The 19,781-nt window shown below is 43.4% G+C and overlaps 2 protein-coding genes across 5 annotated transcripts in view; one reads left to right on the forward strand and one right to left on the reverse strand.

The window, feature by feature from the left end:
* Positions 1–5,929: 5,929 nt before the first annotated feature.
* Positions 5,930–18,589, forward strand: N4BP2L1 (NEDD4 binding protein 2 like 1). Its single transcript, XM_030954488.1, is given in 6 exon segments — positions 5,930–6,056; positions 6,059–6,200; positions 13,198–13,322; positions 14,073–14,161; positions 14,642–14,718; positions 16,509–18,589. Coding segments are annotated over 6 exon segments (783 nt in total). The 3' UTR covers positions 16,732–18,589.
* Positions 17,877–19,781, reverse strand: part of BRCA2 (BRCA2 DNA repair associated) — a 34,149-nt gene continuing 32,244 nt past the window's right edge. For all 4 annotated transcript variants that reach the window (XM_030954466.1, XM_030954457.1, XM_030954448.1 and 1 more), the window contains one exon: positions 17,877–18,667. In XM_030954466.1, coding sequence (XP_030810326.1) covers positions 18,122–18,667 — 546 coding nt within the window. In that variant the 3' untranslated portion in view covers positions 17,877–18,121. The remainder of the gene's footprint in view (positions 18,668–19,781) is intronic.

Here is a 19,781-nt window from a genome sequence, read left to right on the forward strand (position 1 = left end):
ATTTGGCTATATGTCATTGATGACAAAAATGACATTGCAGGCTGATTAGCTGGTACCAGCCACCAGTGTAGGAAGATGAGGGAGATTTCTGTGAACCATGTGGCCCAGAGAGCACTGGTCTTGCAGGATGCTCTCAGCACAAATCATTAATAACAGCAAGAACATCTGGTAGCAGTATTTTCCTCTTAAATAATCAGATACTATAGTATTGGATAAGCAAATAAAAAATATTTTCACAAAATACTTAGGCCTACCAATTTTTAGAAGCTACTTATTTCTAATATTGCAATATGAACACTCTAGAGGCAGGATTTTGGCTTATGGTCCTGACTGGATGTCTGTGTGGGCTTGTGTCCTAAGCTATTATCCAGAAATGTCCAGGTTATTGATTAAATATTTATATGCTAAAGAAACAGATGTGAAGAGCTATGTTCACTTCCTGGGAGAAAATGGTGAAATATGAAACTTCTTCCTTTTGTGCTTCAAGAAAGGAAAGACACATGCTAGCAGATTATCCTGCCTTTTTGTCTGTACCTTTATCTGGTTGCTGAATCCAACAAACTGGTTCTTTCCCATCAGATTTACTCCCTTTGTCTGTCCGCTCTGCTACTCCCAAAATTGTTTCAGTCTTCCTCTCCTGCTTGTCATGAGCACAGCAGAAATGACCCAGAGCTCCGCATGTTTGTCACCCAGCCACTGTGTGCTGCCAGGAAACCCCAGTTTGTTACGCTGTCTTGCAGTCTAACATTCTACTGTGTCACCTTGTGTTAGTTCTATGGAATATAGAATGAGAGCAATGCAGACTTTGCCACAAAAGAAGACTTCCCATCAGTGTTCAGCTCATAAAAAGGCCTTGCACTGTCTCTGCAGGGCTTGGCCATTGAGATCTATGCTGGAATGGGGAGATACAGCTGGAGTTTTATGTTGGGGGTTTTTGTTTTGCTTTGTTTTAGTTCAGCATCTGAGATGAGGCAGGGAAGGTCCTGAAGGCTGTTGGAGGGAGAGGATGAGACACCAGAGATCAGATGGGTTTAAGCTGCTCTGGAGCTGGGATCTGCCATCTCAGAGCAGGCTGATGCAATGGGTAACTGCTGCCCAAAGTGTGAAGTGCCCTTCCTCCCAACCCTCATCTGCTCCAGATAGCAGCTCCAGGGCTTGCTGGCTGACACGAAGGCTATCATTAATTCACTAACCCCACAGCAAACAAATCAATACTTTCCTGCTGGACTGAGGCATTTAGATAAGCTGCTGTAAGGTCCAGCTCAGTGCCAAGGCTGGGGTGAGGGAGCAGATGAGGTCGTGCTGCTGCAGATACGAGGAGGGGACGTGCAGGGTGTCCTGTCTGGGCAGCAGTCAGCTCTGATATCAGGGGCCATGTATTCTGCAACCAAACCTTCAGGTAGAGGACTCTTTTAAGCTTTTACAAATGTAGGATATTAGAAGAATTAAACCAAGAAAAGTATGTGGAAAGGAAGAAGCATGCCTTAGGGTTTTCAGTTGGCTCATGCTGACGATCAGGCACAGGATACAGGATAACGCAGACCCCACATGAGTATTCCAGTGCTTCCACAATGTCTGCATGCAGGCATTGTAAAAGACAGGTGAGTTTTCCTGATCGATGGTGCCCCTGGCTTTGAGGGATAAGGTTGTCTTGCCTCACCACAAAATAATTCCCCTCTGGTTCCTGATTAAAACAGACTTGCCAAGGGTGATGTCCCAGAGTGGTTGTGAAACCGCTCAAGTGAACAACTGTAAATGTTGAAATAGATTTTATTCCTTCAAATGTCAGGGGGGAAATAAAAACCTAGGAAAATTGAGACATTCCTACCAAAAAGATTTTAAAATCATAGGAAATCAAGAGAAAGCTAATATGATAATTTTGGTCCCTTTAGACTGGAAAGCAAACTGAGCATTACTGGCCAAGTGCAGCTTAATCTGTTAGCCAGATGAACATGCTTCTGTATTCATGTTGTATAAGGATGTTTGTATTCCAGTGGGAGGGTGAACAGTGTTCCTCTGTGAAAACACAGGGTTAATCTCAAGCTTTTGTGAGAGCTCCTTATTGCAGCATTGGCAGCACATCAGTATTTGTTCTGGAGATTAAGCAAGAGTTCCCAGTTTGAGAAATGTTGAGATCAGTGAAAACAGCATTATTTTGGTGCCTAGAAGTTCTCCTTAGACCAGGACTCAGAGATGCCAGTGCAATACAAATGTGTCTGTTCAAGCATTTATCTGCAGGACTACTGCAAAGCAGAAGATGACATGTTTCTTTTTGAAGTACAGCAGTCAGTAACTCTCTGCAGGAATACTTCTTCCACAAGAGCCCTGAAGGCTGTGGTTTTGGTGGGACAAATCTCTTGATACCCTGGTGTTATCCTCCTTTCCCTGGCTGTGCTATTCCAAGCACTTCCCTTTCATGGCTGTGATGCTTCTGAGTGAGGCAGTTCAGCTCTAACATCTAATGTATGAAGACATCCAAAATGTTTTTGGTCTGAAACAAATTGTCCTAGAGCCCATGAGATCAGTAGGACGTGGGCAAAAAAGCAGGAGTGTATAGCTGGGAGAGGCAGGACTGGTTTGGCTAAAATGAAAAAAAATTAATCTGAAGGATACAAAGCAGACTAAAGCAGTCTTCCAGTATTGCTACAGAAAATATCATCCCATGGTCAAACTTCTTCCAGTTGCTACTTTGATATAAAGATAATAGTGAAAAAACTTACCTGTCCTTTGACATTTAACCACTAATATTAAACAAAATGAAGCATGAAAAAGTGCACAGAATTATGACCAGAAAACCTCACCTGCCTTTTAGAGTGCTTACCAGGAAAACCTGGCTCAAAAAATCATTCAAGCAGAGAGTCTAATTACCTAAGGGAATAAGTGCTGCCCACAGCAGTGTTTTTGGAGCTCTCAAGAAAGAGGAACAATTGGGTTGTGCGGGTGCCTCACACTAACTCTGTAACATGAAAGCCTGTGAGGTCCTGAGTGCATGTAACAGCAAAAACAATGCACATTGTAACAAAAAAATTGAGATGTAGCTGTACTATGGTGGTATTCGTTGAACAGCTGTTCATTATACAGTGTTTGTGATGTGTAGAGGAAAAAATATCCACTGTGTTACTCTTCTCCTTATTTTTCAGCTTTCAAGTGGTAAGGTCCTTACTCCCTTTAGTTTTGACATCCAAGTTCTTATCTTCTTCCTTTTCCACTCTCCTTACATTCTTTTATTTTTCCTTTGCTTTTCATTGTCTGCTTCCTCTCCAGTCTTTTTAGCTGTTTAAAAAAGTAACCAACAGCTGAGTATTAGAAACTTTAAAAAACATTGGACAGACTCTTCTCAGTCTGAGGGCTGGATTATCTGTTAAGTCTTTTTGCTGACTGTGCTGTTGTGGAACTTCAGCAGACCTTGTTCTTTTTTTTTATTTCAGAAACTTCTCGCTTTAATTCCACCACGGAAGGACTTCAGTTGGCCACCAAGGATTTTAAAAGTGAGGGATAACCTGGAAGAAAGAAACCACTGTAGATTTTTGGGTATACATCTTTGGCCACGTCCCCCCAACACCGCCCCCCGGTATCAACCTCTCTGACCACGTAATAACAATGAAAATTGAGATAACTTTGTGTATGGCAAAAGGTCATTTTCTGAAGCCATTTGGGATTTACACTTTTTCAGTACATTGTCAAGTGTGGTATAAAGAGATTGAGAGTGGAGACCAGAGGCATCTGTCACTATGGGGTGTGAGCTTCAGGCTGTGATATTTCATTCACTTGTATCAGGATCCAGGATATTGGCACAGAAGCAGGCAGTGATGCTCACCTGCAGGGCATGGTGCTTGTTTTGTGTCTTAGCTGCCTCCTTCTGCCTTCACCCTCTGTCATAATTGCACCCAGTCCCTTTGCAACCTCAGATGGTAAACATCTTCATCTGTCATTCCTATTCACCCAAACAGGGATGCACAACTTCCATTCTTTTCTCCTGAGACCAGGCTTCATGCTTCCCCTCAGACAGACTCATTTAGGAATTTGGGACTATAGAAACAAGAATATTTCACTATGAAACTGATTCAAACATGCTGAAGGAAGGGTGTGTATGGTTTGTGGTAGACTGAGAAGATGTATAACTAGCACTGGTAACCACTGATTTGATGTTTCTGTTAGTGGTGTTGGAAGTATTTATGTATGTAGAGGTAAATCATAATTAATTATAAAGAGCAACCTCTGTCAATTATGAGGCAGGCATAAGGCTGGACACTTCCTTGTTGGGAGAAGGAGTGACAGCCGTCACCTCATTTAACAATAAAAGTGTGAGAAAAGATTAAGGAGAAGCAGGAAAGTTGGTTGTGTCTACTTGTCAGAAATAATATTTCCCACTTATGTAGCTTGCAAATCCAGAATATTTCTCCATTTATTCTTTGATGTCCTCTTCCTCACCTTTCCCTGCATTTGTTTATACATCAGCTGAAGAGCCAGGACTTGACTGAACTCAGGCTGAAGCTCCTCCATGGTCAAATTTGCCGATGTGTCTCCACTTTCTACTTAAATACTGCATCTACATGAAAGCAGTTAACAATGTATGTATTTCTAAATTAATGTTGTACCACTGGCAAAATTTTCTGGCTGCATTGTTTGAATGCATCTCCCATGGACATGTGTGTGTCTTCCTTGGCTGGAAATGTCCTGCTCTCCTACCAGCAGAACATTATATGAAATGTAAAGGGGAGGAGGAAGGGAGTTCATACCCCCCATAACCACAGCTTCAGACTTCTGTGTTGTACTAGTGGCAGCAGAAAAGTTAGTTTGATTTCAGGAAAATGTCACTCAAGGATTAATACTGTCTTCCTGCTTCTATTTATTGAGCGAGAAATCTGAATGCCTCTATTTTCTGTTACTGAATCCTGGCCTTCCAGAATGCTTGAAATAAAAATAGTTTTCAAAAGCTCACAGTACTCTTGTATGGGTAAGTCATGTTTCATCTCTTAGTAGGGTGTTGCCAGTTTAAGTTTACTTAACTCCCCTCCCCAGTATCTATGAATTTCACATCTACTTTCTCTTCTTTCCTGTCACATTTTCCCCACTCGCTTCAGTTAGCATCGGTGTGCCATGTCCCTGAGGAGCTAAGATTTCTCCCTGTGTGTGAACACTCTCTTTAGCACTATTTGGAACCTCAGAACCTAAAGGTCCATCATTGAGGTTTGGTGGTGGTGTCTGCTTGGGGCATACCCGGAGCTGGCTCCTAACCAAGCTGGGCGTGATGCTGTGTGTAGCTCTGAGAAGGGAGGGTGTGATACCACTCCAGCTATTTTTGGTTTAATTGCAAACTGTAATTTCTTTGGCTTCTTTGGTGAGCAAGTTAATGGAAATCGGGTTTTCTTTAGAGGAGAGGAATCTTTTAAAACTTCCTTTACTTTCTCTTATGATAATATGTTCAAAAAATAAAATAATTAGGGTGGTGTAGTGAGCGTGATGCACGGGATCATTTGTTCAGTGCTGGGCAGTTCTTAAGCTACATCCCCTTGGCATCCTTGTTGCTTCTGTGGTTGAAGAGGACTCCGGTAGCTCGTTGCTAGGAAAGGGATGGGCGGCGAAGAAGTCTCCGTGCATACCTGGTGTCCTGTAACCAGCCCCACTTCTCTTTGGGGCTTTGGTGATTCATCCCCTTTCGGCCCTGCCCTTTAGTTCGCAATACAGAGAGGCAGCACCTGGGACTGGAACGCTGTCAGCGCTGCCTTGTGTTTTCCTGCCTTTGAGAATGTGGGGAACAATCTTGACTGTAAATAACTGGAGATGGTATCTCGGGCCAAAGTTCCGAGTCTGCGGCGAGTGCCGTAGCTGAGCGCTTTGGCTGTGCAGCCGCACACGCCCGTCCTTGCCCGTGTCTCCGCTCCCGGCAGCTTTCGGTTTCGCGGTACAAAGTCTGGGCCGCCGGGACATGGAGGGACGCGGGATCCCGCCCGGCCCCCCCCGCGGGGGCCGAGGGCAGCGGGGCCGGGGTCGCGGCGGGGCCCGGGGCCGGGCTGCGGAGCGGCTGCCTCGGGCCCCCGATCCCGGTCCGGCCCCGGCCCCCGCCCCGGCGGGCCCGGCCCCGCGGAGGAGCGGCTGCTGCGGGCCCTGGGGGCGCTGAGCCTGCGGGCCCCGCAGGACGGAGGGAGGCTGGTGCTGCTGCGGGGGCTGCCGGGCGCCGGCAAGAGCACCCTGGCCAGGTAAGCGCGACCCGCACCTCGGCTCCGGGGCAAGCGGGGCAGCGCTGCGGGAGCGGCTGTGCCCGCCCGGCACTCGCTGCAGACCCACCGGGGCAGGGCTGGGGTCGGGGGGAGCGGAGCCCCGAGGGAGCCCCGGCTGATCGCAGCCGCCCGGAGCCCCCCGGCTCCAGGCCCGCTCCAGGCTGCGCTGTCCCCGGCACCTGTGGCCGTGTCTGGGTGTCCTGCCCGTGGGACTGTGCGAGCTCCTGTTCCGAGCCAGCGGTACCTACAGGGATGCTTCTGGTGAGATGGACTAATCACCCCGACCAGGGTTGTGCTTGTTCCTTTTCTCAAAGGTGCCAGATTGGTGGTGGCTTTCTTTTTTCCTTTTGAAATTTAATTTTTTGGTGGTTTGGTTTGTTGGGTTGGGTTGTTTTTTTGGTTTTTGGGGTTTTTTTTGGTGATTTTTTTTTTGTGTGTGTGTTTAATCACAAACATGGTAAAAAACTTCCAAAAAACTTCCTCTCTCCGGTTGAAAATTGGCAACTCTGACTTCTGTTTTTGTAATGTCCTGGACTCCTGGTCACAGCTTTGGCAGTGTATTAAATGAGTAGAGGAGACCATGCTCCAACATCTCCAAGGCTGATAGTAAATAGGTGGAAAAACACAGTGGGGAGTGCTGGGAAGCAGCCCTGCAGTCGGTGTTACCATGGGGGCTGTAGTTTGGTATCACAAAATCTCACAGTCTGGTATCACACAGCTCCCAGTGCCACCCACTCTCTATCAAAAGAGGAACATTCCGTCTTCTTACTCTGCTGGGCTGAGGAACCCGTGCTGGAATCATGGGCTGCCACAGGAAGGGCTCTGCTGTGAGAGGTGTGTGATACACTGGGTTCATCTACAGTTTCCTCTTCTCAGTGGAGCACTTCCCTGTCCCACTGGGCCTTCTGCCTCAGTGCACTTTGGCAAACAAAGTTTTTCTATGAGTTGCCAAATGCTGTGTTTTGCTCACACCCAAAAACCACACCTCTCCCTTAAGAGGCCGTGTAAGTGTGGGCCTGCTCCTTCAGGGGGATTTGGGTCTTCTCATAGCACAGTGAGAACATGAAGGTTTGGGGGCATGTTCTCAGGCAGTGCAAGTAACTGTACTTACCTGAACTTTTCAGGTCAAAACACAGGGTTAATTGTTAATGATACATTTACAAAATCAGTTGTAAGTATTGTTGTAGTAGTCCTGTGAGATGGAGGTTTGAGTATCTTGCTGTTTCTAGCCCCTCTTAATCACATCATTGTGTTTAGCTGTTCAGCAACACACAGATCAAAAGGCAGCATTTAGTACCTCTCCTTAGCCCTGTCCAGCTTGTGAAGGACTGTACCAAGAGAATTCTTTTGCTGTTCTCATACTGCATAGCTTTTGGTATTGGTAAATGCTATGTGCTGTACAAGGGCAAATTTGCAAAAAATGGCTGCAACAAATCTCAGTGCAAGATCCCACTGGAGGAGGAAGGTGGTTGTTTATTTGCAAAAGTACTCTGTAAACTCATTTTATAAATTCAAGTTTATTTTCTCAGATTTTATTCACTCACAATATCACAACTTCATACTTGCAAGCATCAAGATGAAGGTGCTCATGTGGTCTGGCCAGAATCAGAACAGAAAAGGACCATAAGCTGTCCCATCCTCGCTTTCTCTGCTGGGTTGCTCTCAGTTGATGGTGGCAGGGTAGGTTTTGGCCAGGTCTGCTGTGCCATCTCCAGCCAACAGCTCCTATAATGCCATTTTTTTCCCTGTGAATTCTGCTTACTTGGTGCTTTATGAATCTTAAGTGTTTTTTTTCCCCCATTATATTCATTTTCCCATGTCTTCATCATCTGCTACTCTTGGAACAAGGGGAAGGAAGCAGGTGTGGAGAGGCTGATGTGACCTACTGTCCATCCTCCTGCTCTCAGAGCAAGGGTTTTCCTGTGGCAGGTCACAAGTGCTGGGCCTCAGCTGAGTGCTGCCCTTGAGGGGCTGTAAACAGGACCTATCCCAGTTTTATTGCTGTTAATGATCTTGGCTGTCGATGGGTACCATTGTTTTAGCCTTTGCTCTGTTCTTTCTTCTGGTGCTTTCACACATATCTACAGTAATTCTTTCTGCAGATCAGCCAGTATTTCTGTGTTTCTGTCACAAACTCTACATCTTTAGAGTGCCCATGAGTCACAAACCATGAATGTTATCACTGGTGATACAGCAACCCAGTGATAACTCTACTCAAAAGGCCCCTTTTCTATTCATCACACAGTCCTAGGAACAACCTGGGATCCATGGCTTGTTTCCCTGACCTTTCAATGTCACTCAGCAGAGTTTGGATACAGTTTGTAAGCTTTAGTTATGGCACTTTTGTTAAAATTATTTCCATTTCCTCATCCTTGTTGCTCCCAGCTCAGAGCAGCCCTACACTGGCATGGATCAGTTCAGGTCTGGGTTTTGGTTTCTGGTAGAGCAAAGGACCCACGTGTGATATACTGAGTAGTTAAGCCAGGATGAGGAGTTGGTCTGCTCACGACCAAGCTTCAACCCTTTCCAGCAGCTTCACTGTTAAGGATGAGCTTCCCTGAACCACATATTTTAGGTGGCCCCAGCTACCTGCCTTTAACCTTTCACCGAATGTCACGGAAGTGTGAAGGAGAAGGGGCAGCTGGGAGTCACATCTCCATCAGCCCATCAGCCTCCTTCAGGTGTGCTGGACATGCTCTATGAACACATTGTCCTTGACTTCACAGTGCAGGTTTGTGATCACACTGAGGCAGCTGCTAAGAAAAAGATTATCTGAGGTGGAGTGGCAGCTGTACTTCCAAAAATGCCTCCAGAATTTAAGTGAGCCCCATACAAGCTCATACCTGCTTCCCAGTAGCTGCATTTCCAGCTCTTTGGCAGCACATTGCTGTGCTGCACAGCTCAGCTTACACCTGACCCTTTATCCAACAGTTTAACTCAAGCTCTATAGGCTGGGCATGATCGAACTTGTAACTTCTCAGCCACAGCTGCTGATTTATTTCTCAAAATGAGCTTGTTCTTGTACTCCCTTGAGAAGCACAGAACGAGTATTCTTTCAGAACAGGAGGGGGGAAATGCACTGGCACTGAGGCATCACTGCTTGGCACAATCTGTGTCTTCTCCAGTTCTCTCTGCTGCTGTTGCCTGGTTTATCCCAGCACCTCCAGTCCTGGGCCAGCTGTTCCCAGCATTTCCAGCACCCGAGCCTGCTGCAGCACTGCAGCTCTGTCAGGTTAGTGGACTTCAGCTCTTGCAGCTCCTCCTCCACGCAGCATTGCACTGTAAACATTTACCTTTCTGTGAAACCACTTCAGGTGAGTCTCCTGAGTGCCTTGATCAAATAGGACTCGAGCCTGGTGCTTTAGGAGACTGAGCCATGGTTGGACCACCCTGGGGATGAGACACAAAGGCACGGCTGTGCTCTGCCTGCGGCACCTGGCAGCTCAGCCAGGCAAAGCCCTCAGGGCACCTGGAGTTGTTCAAACCCAATAGACAGTGGCAAGCGCTGGGCATTGCCACTCCAGATCTCACAGTCCTGCTTTCCTGCTGGAGCAAAAGGCTTTTAGGCACTTTTGAAATGCCACAGGACCCTTAACGTTTGTAAGAGTGGCCAGAGGAAGTGGTTGTGTGTGGTGCCACTACATACATGTTCTGGTCTCTGATATTCCATTCTGTGGCCTTCTGAACACTGAAAGTGTTTATTCCAATCTGCTATCAGAACTTTATTTATTTTCAAGTTTTCTGATGGAAAAGTATGATAACCAATGGATACAAAATGCATTATCCTCTACCCTTTGCTAAAGAAAGGTTTGCTGCTGTTTCAGAACCTACAGAGGATAAGAAAGTAAGAAGAGAACAAGGGATGTTTCCTCTGCTAAAAATAAACCTCCTTAAACCCTTTTCTCCTCACCCCTTTACAAGGTGGAGGAGGTACCATATCCCCTGCAAGATGAAGACATGCAGTACTGTGCAATTATGTGTCTAAAGCAAATTAATACTGAACTTTTCACAGATGCTGCCTGTCACAATGCAGTGCTTCCAATTCAGTGGATTCTTTAAAAAATGCAAACATAGCTCCTATGTGTCCTTTGATCTTGCAAAGAGATTGCATTTTTCTTTTCCTCCTTAGTAAGCTTTATGCTTACTGTGTAAGTGTGCTTATCTATCAGCAGTGGGTAATTTTCTTTTTACAGGGCAGTTCAAGATTTATTCATAACCATGGTCACAAGCCCTCCCATTTTGCATAGCTGGTTTGTATTTTTCTAAACTACAGGCATTTTAATTGCTTCTAGTGATTAGGAGCATGATGTGATTATGCAGGACCTTTCTTCTAAACTAACCTGAGGTCCTGTGAAGATTGTGGAAGACTCATTTAATAAGGAACACATGAAAGTGTTCTTGGTGCCCTCTGGAATTATAAGGGAGAGAAGAAATTGGAGTTTTGTCAGCTTTGTGGGCGATATAGAAGGGATTTCAGAAAACCGCTGTCAACTTCAGCAACAGTTTGGTTGTTTTGGAAAGCTAAAAGTTAAAACCAGCAAAATAAACAGAAGGTAAACCATCATTTTCCCACTTCATGTTTTCTTATGTTGCTGTTAGCAGGAGCTCATTTGGTGTGAATATAGCAAATGTTACAGTAATTCATAGCTCTCTGCCCATTTTGTCCCTATTTCTCCTCTTTTGAAACACAAGTTTTATCTACTTTAATTATTGATGTGAGGACCATAGACTGAGCTTACAGATATTCACCTACAGTTTACATTGCTTAAGGGTTAATATCAAAGCTCTCAGGGCTGAAAATTCAGAAGATATGTGCTAAGAAAATAGATTTTAAAATTTGCACTGGTTAAGAACATTTTAAAAAGAAATACTGAACAGGAAAAAAAAATAGTCTTGAGATCTTTTATTAATGTGCACATTTTATGTACCTATAGTAGCTAAAGGGAAAACACATATTTTAGCAGTCAGTTTTTTAGGGAAGAAATCATAATGAGTAAAGCAGTGGGAAAGGGGAGTGCTGAATCATTGGGAGACCTGAATATATCAGGTTATCCACAGCAGTAACCAGATAAGCATTAGGTGTTGCTTCGCTTTTCATAATAAGAACTTTTACCTGAGGCCAAAATTAAAGTGACAAAATTTTAGTTTGCTAACAGTTTAAAACATGATTTTTCTTAAATCAGTTTGCCCAGCAGTAATTTTGTGAATAAAACATCCCTTTGGGGCTAGAAGACAAGGACAGGTTGGTGCAGGAAAGATGCATTACAGGGGGTACAGCCCAGTCCTGGCTCCATCAGCACTGAGTCACTGCTGGCTGGGATGGACTCCACCACAGAATAATATTAATTAATCAGTAGATGATAGAAGTTACAACGGTGACAGCAAAGTCAGAAGCTGAGCTTTGTTCAGCTAAATGCACCCTGCAGTCCTAGGGAAGAGCTGCTGCTTGCAGGCAGATTAGGGTACAACTGGTAAGTAAATGGTTGGAGCAGAGCTGGGTGACAGAATTAAGGTTTTTCTGTCTGTGTGCCTGTTCTGCTGCTGATAACCTGGAGACACCTTTTCCCTTGCTCTTGCCCATGTAGATAAGACACTGAGAAATGGTTACTTTGCAACTTGTGGGGATGGAGGGAGAAGTGTTTATTAGGAAAGCTAAAATGAGTCACAGGGGCTGGAGACCATGTGTGGTGTGAGACAGCAGGGCAGCAGCATTCACGTCTGAGAGACACAGGGTTTCTTGATCGACCTTTCTTTTCCCAAGACATTCCAGGCCTTGAGGAGACAGGAAATAGAGGGATGATGCCATGGGCTCTCCCTGACTTTTTGCAGAGACTCTGTCCTCTCCCAACTTTCTCTGATTGAAAAAAAAACAAAAAAAAAAAGACAATTCTGTGTATGGACACAAAAAATTCTGGATTATACAGAAGTGGGAACACAATCATACATTAAGGGTTGGGTTTTTTGGTTGGTGGTTTTTTTTTGTTTTGTTTTGTTTTTGTGGTCTCTAAGGACTGGCAGAGGGATGCTTTATATTTAAACCTCCACACAAGGCAGCACTTCCTTCCAAGAGCCAGTGGCTGCCTGTGAGGTAGCTGGTCAGTGTCCAGCAGGACACACATTTGCTCCCCATGGCATCCCCAGCCTGCAGGAGCACTGCTTGGGGACACACACCCATGTGAGGGGAAGTGGGATTGCCCAATGCCACTCACCACAGCAGTCTGCTTTATGGATCTGCAAATTTGTCTATAAAATATTTTTTATAAACTCAGATTTGTTTAGAAAATTTGTTTAAAAGCTGAAGATATAAAAATTACTCAACTCTACAAGAGTGGGTTTAAATGGAACAGGGACAAGTGATAAGAACCATAAAATTACATAAAAAAACCACAAAATATTGACTTACCATTCAGATATTTATTTGCAAATTAAAATTCTAAATAAGTGCTACCTGGTTTACAGCCAGAAATAACCCCTCAAACCAAACTCATCATTCTCTGGATCATCTTTACTAAATAACAAATCCTTCCTCCTTGTTATCTTCAGAAATCTATGTAGCAAAATTCCCATTGTCAAATTGTCTTCTCACACCAACTTCCATGCCTGGATAAGCAGGTTTGGGCTACTGTTTTTGTTTTGTTTTGTTTTGTTTTTTCCTTCTCTTTACAGTCCTGCTTTCTCAGATAACTCAGAAGGAGACCTGAAAATATTAATAAGATTAAAGACTCAGATGTTGGTAGTCCGGTGTAGATTTCTCTGCTGAATTAAAGAAATCAAGGCCACGCCTTCAAGCTCCATTCCTTTCTTCCTACGTGTCCATCTACTGATTGTAGTACTTCCAGATCCTTTAAATCGGGGTTTTTCAAATGAAGCACTGTGTGTATTTGCAGAGCACTCAAATAGCTCATGGCTTACTGGTCTCTCTTGAAGGGTGTCACCAGGTACTAATCCTTCTTTCATCTTTTATTTTTCCTTGCAGACAGCTGAAACGTGACAACCCCAGTGCTGTAGTACTTAGTACTGATGACTTCTTTATTGAAGATGGTGTCTACGTCTTTGAGCCTGACTTCCTAGAGGAGGCACACAAGTGGAACCAGAAAAGAGGTGACTGAAGTTTATCCAGACTGAAATGCAAAATAATTTTGCATTTCAGGCTGTCTTTAAATTTAGCTCCCAGATTAAAATACCTCAAGGTGGTGTTGTGCACTGTAGTTCATGGGGCGTTGGCTAAAAATACATTTACTACTTCTGATTTGATTTCTTCTGACTTATAAAAGGGAAATTTGTAAATGGAAACATTTTGGAGGGTGGTTAATGTTATTTTAGAGGAGGCACTGCTTCAGGCACCAGCCCAGCAGCTGCTCCCTGCAGTATAGGCACTGCAGCCTTCACCTCTAACTTCTTAGGTGTCTGTCCTGACCAGGAAGGGGGTGGGAATGTAATGATAGACTGGAAGAAAACTTGCAGGCTGAGTTTAAGTTTGAGAATTAAACAACCTAGGTCTTTACTCAATGTACCACGCTTTTGTGGCTGTGCTCTGAAGGAATTTGTAGGGATGGTGATGAGATCTTATACTTTGAGATGATGTAACAGGGATCTCCTGCAAATGACAGTAATTTTTGGCTGTTTTAAGTATTTTCTATAAGAGCTTCAGATCAGCCAGAGCTGCACCACCTCTTCCAGCAGAGCTGCTGGGCACTGGCCTCAGCTCCCATTTGGGTGGTAGCTGCAAACCCAGGTCTGGTGGGGAACCAAGTGTGTGAGCAGTGGGCAAAGAAAGGATGCTGTACGGCTAGCAAGGCCTGGCTCTGTTATTTAATGTATTTTAGCTTTACTTAATGTGTTACATTGCAGCACGCAAAGCAATGAAGAATGGGAAAAGCCCGGTTATTATTGATAACACCAACATCCATGCTTGGGAAATGAAGCCATATGTGATGATGGTAGGGAAGCTCTGATTTATTGCTTTTATATGCCTAGCTATCACATTTACAGGTTGATCTGACTGAAAAGGTTCTTTACATGGCTAAAAATATTTACTTCTGTTTTCTCATAGTTCTCTAATTAGAGTTAAGGATGGATATTGTGATGAAGTAGGGGCAGATGTGCCGATGTAGTTATTTAGTTGATCAGCTTTGTAACTCAGTGAAGGCAAAAGACTTGAAAAGATTAATGGCCTTTGAACCTGCTACTTCTTGGTGATGAGGGCATCATACTCTTCCCCAGTAGTGACATGAATTGACAGTTCCCAAACTATTTGTTGACAAATATATCAAGATATGATTTATAATTGTAGTTCATGACTTGTGAAAACCACACCATACAGAGTCTTTGAAGATGCATTGGTGTCTCTTGTCAGAAGTTCTGGCAGAGGTGGCAATTCTTTTAGTGCAGTTTCATAATGTAATCTTTGTGTCCTTTAGGCACAGGAAAATAGATATGAAGTTACATTCCAAGAACCAGATACACCCTGGAAGTTCAATGTTCATGAGCTGACAAGGTACATAGTTTTCTCTTTGCTGGAACAGACAGCTTCTCTCATTTTGTTGACATGCTCTCAGGTCAGCCTTCTTCCTCTTCATGTGAGGAAGAATGTAGCCTGGTAAATGCCAACAGAAGGATTGTTGTGGGAAATTTCCATTACTGAGTACCTGGTCTGTAGTGAATTCAGCCCTGAAAGAGCCTGAAGTGAGTCAGGCAATAGAAAAGGCAACAAGCCCTGAAGCATGTTTTTGTGCTGTAAGTTTGATGAGGCAGGAGCTCTGATTTTCATTCTGTATTTTGAGCAGCAGTCTCTTTTGTTTGAGCACAAACTCGAATCTAAGCACTATAGCCAATATTGAGACTTCTGTCCTTAAGAATCTAACCATAACAGATGCTGTCCTGCTGCAGCATGGAGGGATGGTACATCCGGTATGGGTAAGAAATGGGGTTCTAGAGGATCTTTGTAAAGATCTTAACACACACACACACACACACACACACGCACATAAAGGATATAAACACTCTGCACAATGTGGTAGGATATAGAGGCAGCTGAATGTGGCTCTAAGAATGTTATATTGACCAGTGACTGCAGGGTTAATGGCTGTAGTCACTGAAAAATTCAGCACAGGCTGACTTCCTAGCCTTTAGCCAGCCTGATGTGAAGTGAGTTACAGGGAGCAGTGCTCTCCCAGCTACCAAATCCAGAAGATAACATATGCTAACTTAGTGCAAGATAACAAGGCATGGGCACTTCATTGCAATGGATGGATTTGTTTTCTACCAGCCAGGAGCTCTAGTCAAAAATTCATGCTGCTCCTGTCTGTGATGGACACAAATGGCAGAGGGCCAAGGCCCAAAGCTCGTGGCTGCAGGGGGAGGCAGGACCTGGCAGGTGATGGCTCAGGCCTGGGGACAGGTGAGGACACCACCAGCCTGAGCTGTCAGCCGGCTCTGGCCTCAGCAGCACCAGCCATTGGTAGGGGAGCACTGCAGGGGCACAGTCTGATCATTTGTTGTAGGCAGAGCTACTCAGTAACTTGTAGTTTGTTTAATTGCATATTTGACCCACATTTACTTTTCACAGCAGCATTGTAAAGATAAGTCACATACACTCACTGGGGCACAAGCTGCACCTTAACAACACTAAATGGCAGCCCCAAAGATACTCGGGGTTTGCCAACTCACAAATTCCTGGTGGTCTTTGGGAAGACAATTCCTGCTAAGTTGTGGAAGAACCATGGCTGGGGCTACTCTGGCTACTCTATCCAGAAAGCCCTGCACGTTTGAGCATTGTGTTCCTTTCCCTCTCAAAGTTTGTCATTTATGAGTCTGCCCTGGAGCCAGAGCCACATCACGTGCGATGTTTCCCTACTTGCTCTCAAAGCACAGCAGTTTGTGACCTCTGTCCTTGCTGCTGCTCGGTGTCTGGGCTGGCTGCAGCCCTTGGCTGCCTATCTTCAGCTATACAGAACATCACTGAGGCCAACAAGCTGTTAGTGCTTAAACAGAGCAACACTTGTATAAAATACCACACAGGTCTTCTGCACTTATTTTGGACATTTGTCAACTCTCTGTGTCCCATCTGCCTCACAAAAAAATAACAGTGTTGTTTTTCAGCAGTCACAATAATATTCCAAAGAAGTAGGTGGAAGTGAACAATAATTTGTTATAAAAGGCCAGAAAGAGATCAGTGGAGACCTGAACCTTTATGCTGAACCTATCAGGGACTCCAGCAAACTGAAGATAGCCCCTCATACACAGGCAGTTAAATACTTGTATTTTCTGTTACTGTTGACTCTACAGAAGAAATATTCATCGCGTCCCTCGGGAAAAGATACAACGGATGAAAGAACAATACGAGCACAACGTCACCTTCCACAGTGTTCTCCAGTCTGAAAAACCAAGCAGGGATGAGGGAAGCTACAGTGGAGCAAGTGCAGCTTATGGGACAGGTCCCCATCCCACCCACCTTCTTGCCTTCCCAAGGGGGAGACGTGGCACAGCACGTACGAATATGACACTTTAACTGAAGATGTGCATTCCTTGGTGTTTTAATTATCAGGGTACAAGAGTCTCTAGTTTTACATGTTTTTCTAAACTGTTTTTTATTCTTCTGTTTTTCTACTAAATTCCTAAATTACTTTTATTTCTTACAAATCTTTAAATGACATTGGACCATGATCTCACAGCTCTACGTGACCACTGTAAGAGCACTGTACCCAGTACAAACTGTACTCTGTCTCATCCCTCTTCCTCCATGAAAATCCATCCAGGCATATGTGAAATGCACTGGACTCTACCACATGGATATTTTTTTCTGCATCACAGTCTGACACTAGCAGTAAACATTCCTAACTTATTTCTGTCTTAAGGCCATTGTGGCCAATTCTTTCCCCACACAATTGGCATTTCTTGCTATTTTAATGCTTTATATCTGACTGTATGAACTTTTTGTCTCTACTACTTGCCTACAGCATTATTGTAACTTTCAGAGGCAAAGTGAATGATGGCAAAAGTAGCTCGACAGATTGTAGCAAGAGCTGATGCTGTTCCCTCTCTCCACTGACTGGATTCATGCTGCTCTTATCTCACTCACAAACAGCTTCTCCAGCCTACAAGCAAAACACTTCAACAAAGCAACCTTAACTCTTCATCTTGCCAAGACATAGGAGTTCACTGATCCCAAGATGGAGAGGCTCCTAAAATGAAACATTAGTGTTAGGCTTGTGCTTGTTAACTCCTAGGTGGGAACAGGGCTCTGAAGCAGCTCTGAACAGCTGAAGCAGAAACACAGACCAAGGAGCTATTTAATTATAACTCTGCATGGCATTTTGCTGTGAATCAAATAATCATAGCTGTTCTTTAAACCTCCCTTAGTGCTATATGGAAAGTCTGAGGAGAAAAGTACAAGAACTGTGCCAGAATAGCAGAGCAACATTTCAGAATTAAAGTGTTCGGTTTGCTGAAAATAAGAGAACTCTTTATTATGCCCTGTGCCACTCTGGACCGCCAAACAACTACTCTGATGTTGCAGAGGGAAACAAAACTGATGGCTTTAGACTGAAACAAAGATCCTGCTGTAATAGAAGAACACAGAATCAATAACTTACAAAATGTCATCAAACCCTCAGCCACACTGATGTTATTGTACAATACATCTTTGTGAGAAGTGTTTACATACTAAACTTCAAACTATTTTGCAAATGAAGTGTTATTTAATAAGCCTGTTTTTGTAATAGAACTTTATTAAATACAACCAAGTTTTAATGTACAAAGTGTAAAAATAATTTGAATTTGAAATATATACAATACTGTACATATGCAGTAGCAGCATTTTTGGGATTTTGGTCTTTGTAGCATTCTGTGGGCTGGTAATGAGCCTTCATGTTCCTTTGAGTTCTTCTGAAGAGCCTCAGCTACTTCAGAACTGCTTTTGATGAGTTATTTGCTTCCCCAGTACACCTGGAACTATTTCTGGATGAAAGATCATCAGATAAAGTAGTAGCAGTTGCATTCCTGTTTTCATTTACAGAATCCATCTTCTTTTCTTCTGGTAAATTATTCATGAGTGCTTGTGTATTAATCATTGCCAGTTCTTCATCAGCAACCAGGTCATTCTCAGGAAGATGAACAGTTTCTCTCACTTTTCTGCAAGGGGTGACAAGGCCAATATTCTGATCTGTCCCTTTACGTGACTTGCCATGCTGTAAACCCAAACTTCGTGGAGGCTGAAATGCTCTTTTAACAGATGGAGAAATTACTGAACATATTGGTGTCAGTGGTGGAGGGGCAGGTATGCAGCTGAGGAAGTCCATAGCTTTTCTCTTTTTGCTGGTTTTGAGATAGTTTTCCTTAATTGTAGCAGGTGAAGGTGTTTTTGCTGACGCTGGTGTGACAAGTTCCATATTTGGTGTGCTAGTTGACAAAGGGCTTGGATGCTTCATTTCAATTCTAGAAGAGATCTGGGTAAAAAGAGAAGTTTTATGTTGAATAGAATGTTCTGTTTCATGAGCTTCCTCAAAGACTTCCACAAAATGGGGGAACCCCTCCCCCCCCAATATAAAACAATACATCATCATTCATATCCCATTTAAGTTTAGTTTGGTATCTCCTGCTGGTGATTAATATTATTATTCCTTCAAGTGCTGATGACTGATAAGTCACTGTTCACCTGTACATTTACATTTTGTTTCTAAGAGCTAAGCAAAATGTATGGGAATTTTTCTATGCCAGATGATAGGAAATCAAAGCACTCATAAGTCTTCTACCGCCTTGGCCATGTTCTCCACACATGGCTGGTTAAATAAGTAAGAAGGAGAAAAAAAATTTGAAAAAAAACCAGAATAGAACATAGACCAAAAAATTTGAAGATAACAATACACGTAAGACAGATGCTGCATAGCAAATATTTCAAGCACAGGCCTGAGAATACACTTAATGTCTCATTTTTAAAAGATGATTAATGTATTTAATAAGCTATACAAATATAAACTAGTTAAGTCTATAAAATATATAAACGAAACCTTTAGAATTAAACATTAGCCCTCCCTTTGAAATAGAAAAGGATGCCTTATAAGTTTAAACTTAGTCCCCAGCAACTGATACCACACCGGGGTGTTTCCACTTCTCTTACAACTCATGGCAGGAAAAATTTTTGTTCTGACTGTGCTCAGTATTCCATGTGAGAAGCAACTCACCACCAGCAGCTTTCATGGGAAACTTAAGTACTATTTAAATCAATTTTTGTCAAGACTGCTAAAACACATTTTCCAGGTGACATCCCTATTAAATCCTAGAAATAGTAAATGCTGTCTATAAAAAGACCAAGAAGTAAATTCTCTCAATAAAGGTGGGAACTGCAGAATGCCTTGAAATAAAAATGTACAGATTGAGATTTTCCCCTTCTGTGACATTCACATTGATAATCTTCACAGTGGGACCAAAGAAGCACTAAATCATCTATAAAGAAAGATGATTCATTTTAGTCACATCAAATTCAAAATACTTAAAGTACATTGTGGAAACACAGGCCACAAGGGGAAGTTTTCATATAGTGTTTGGAGGAAGGATTAATCT

Source organism: Camarhynchus parvulus, chromosome 1 (genome assembly GCF_901933205.1).
Source record: "Camarhynchus parvulus chromosome 1, STF_HiC, whole genome shotgun sequence".
Taxonomy (NCBI): domain Eukaryota; kingdom Metazoa; phylum Chordata; class Aves; order Passeriformes; family Thraupidae; genus Camarhynchus; species Camarhynchus parvulus.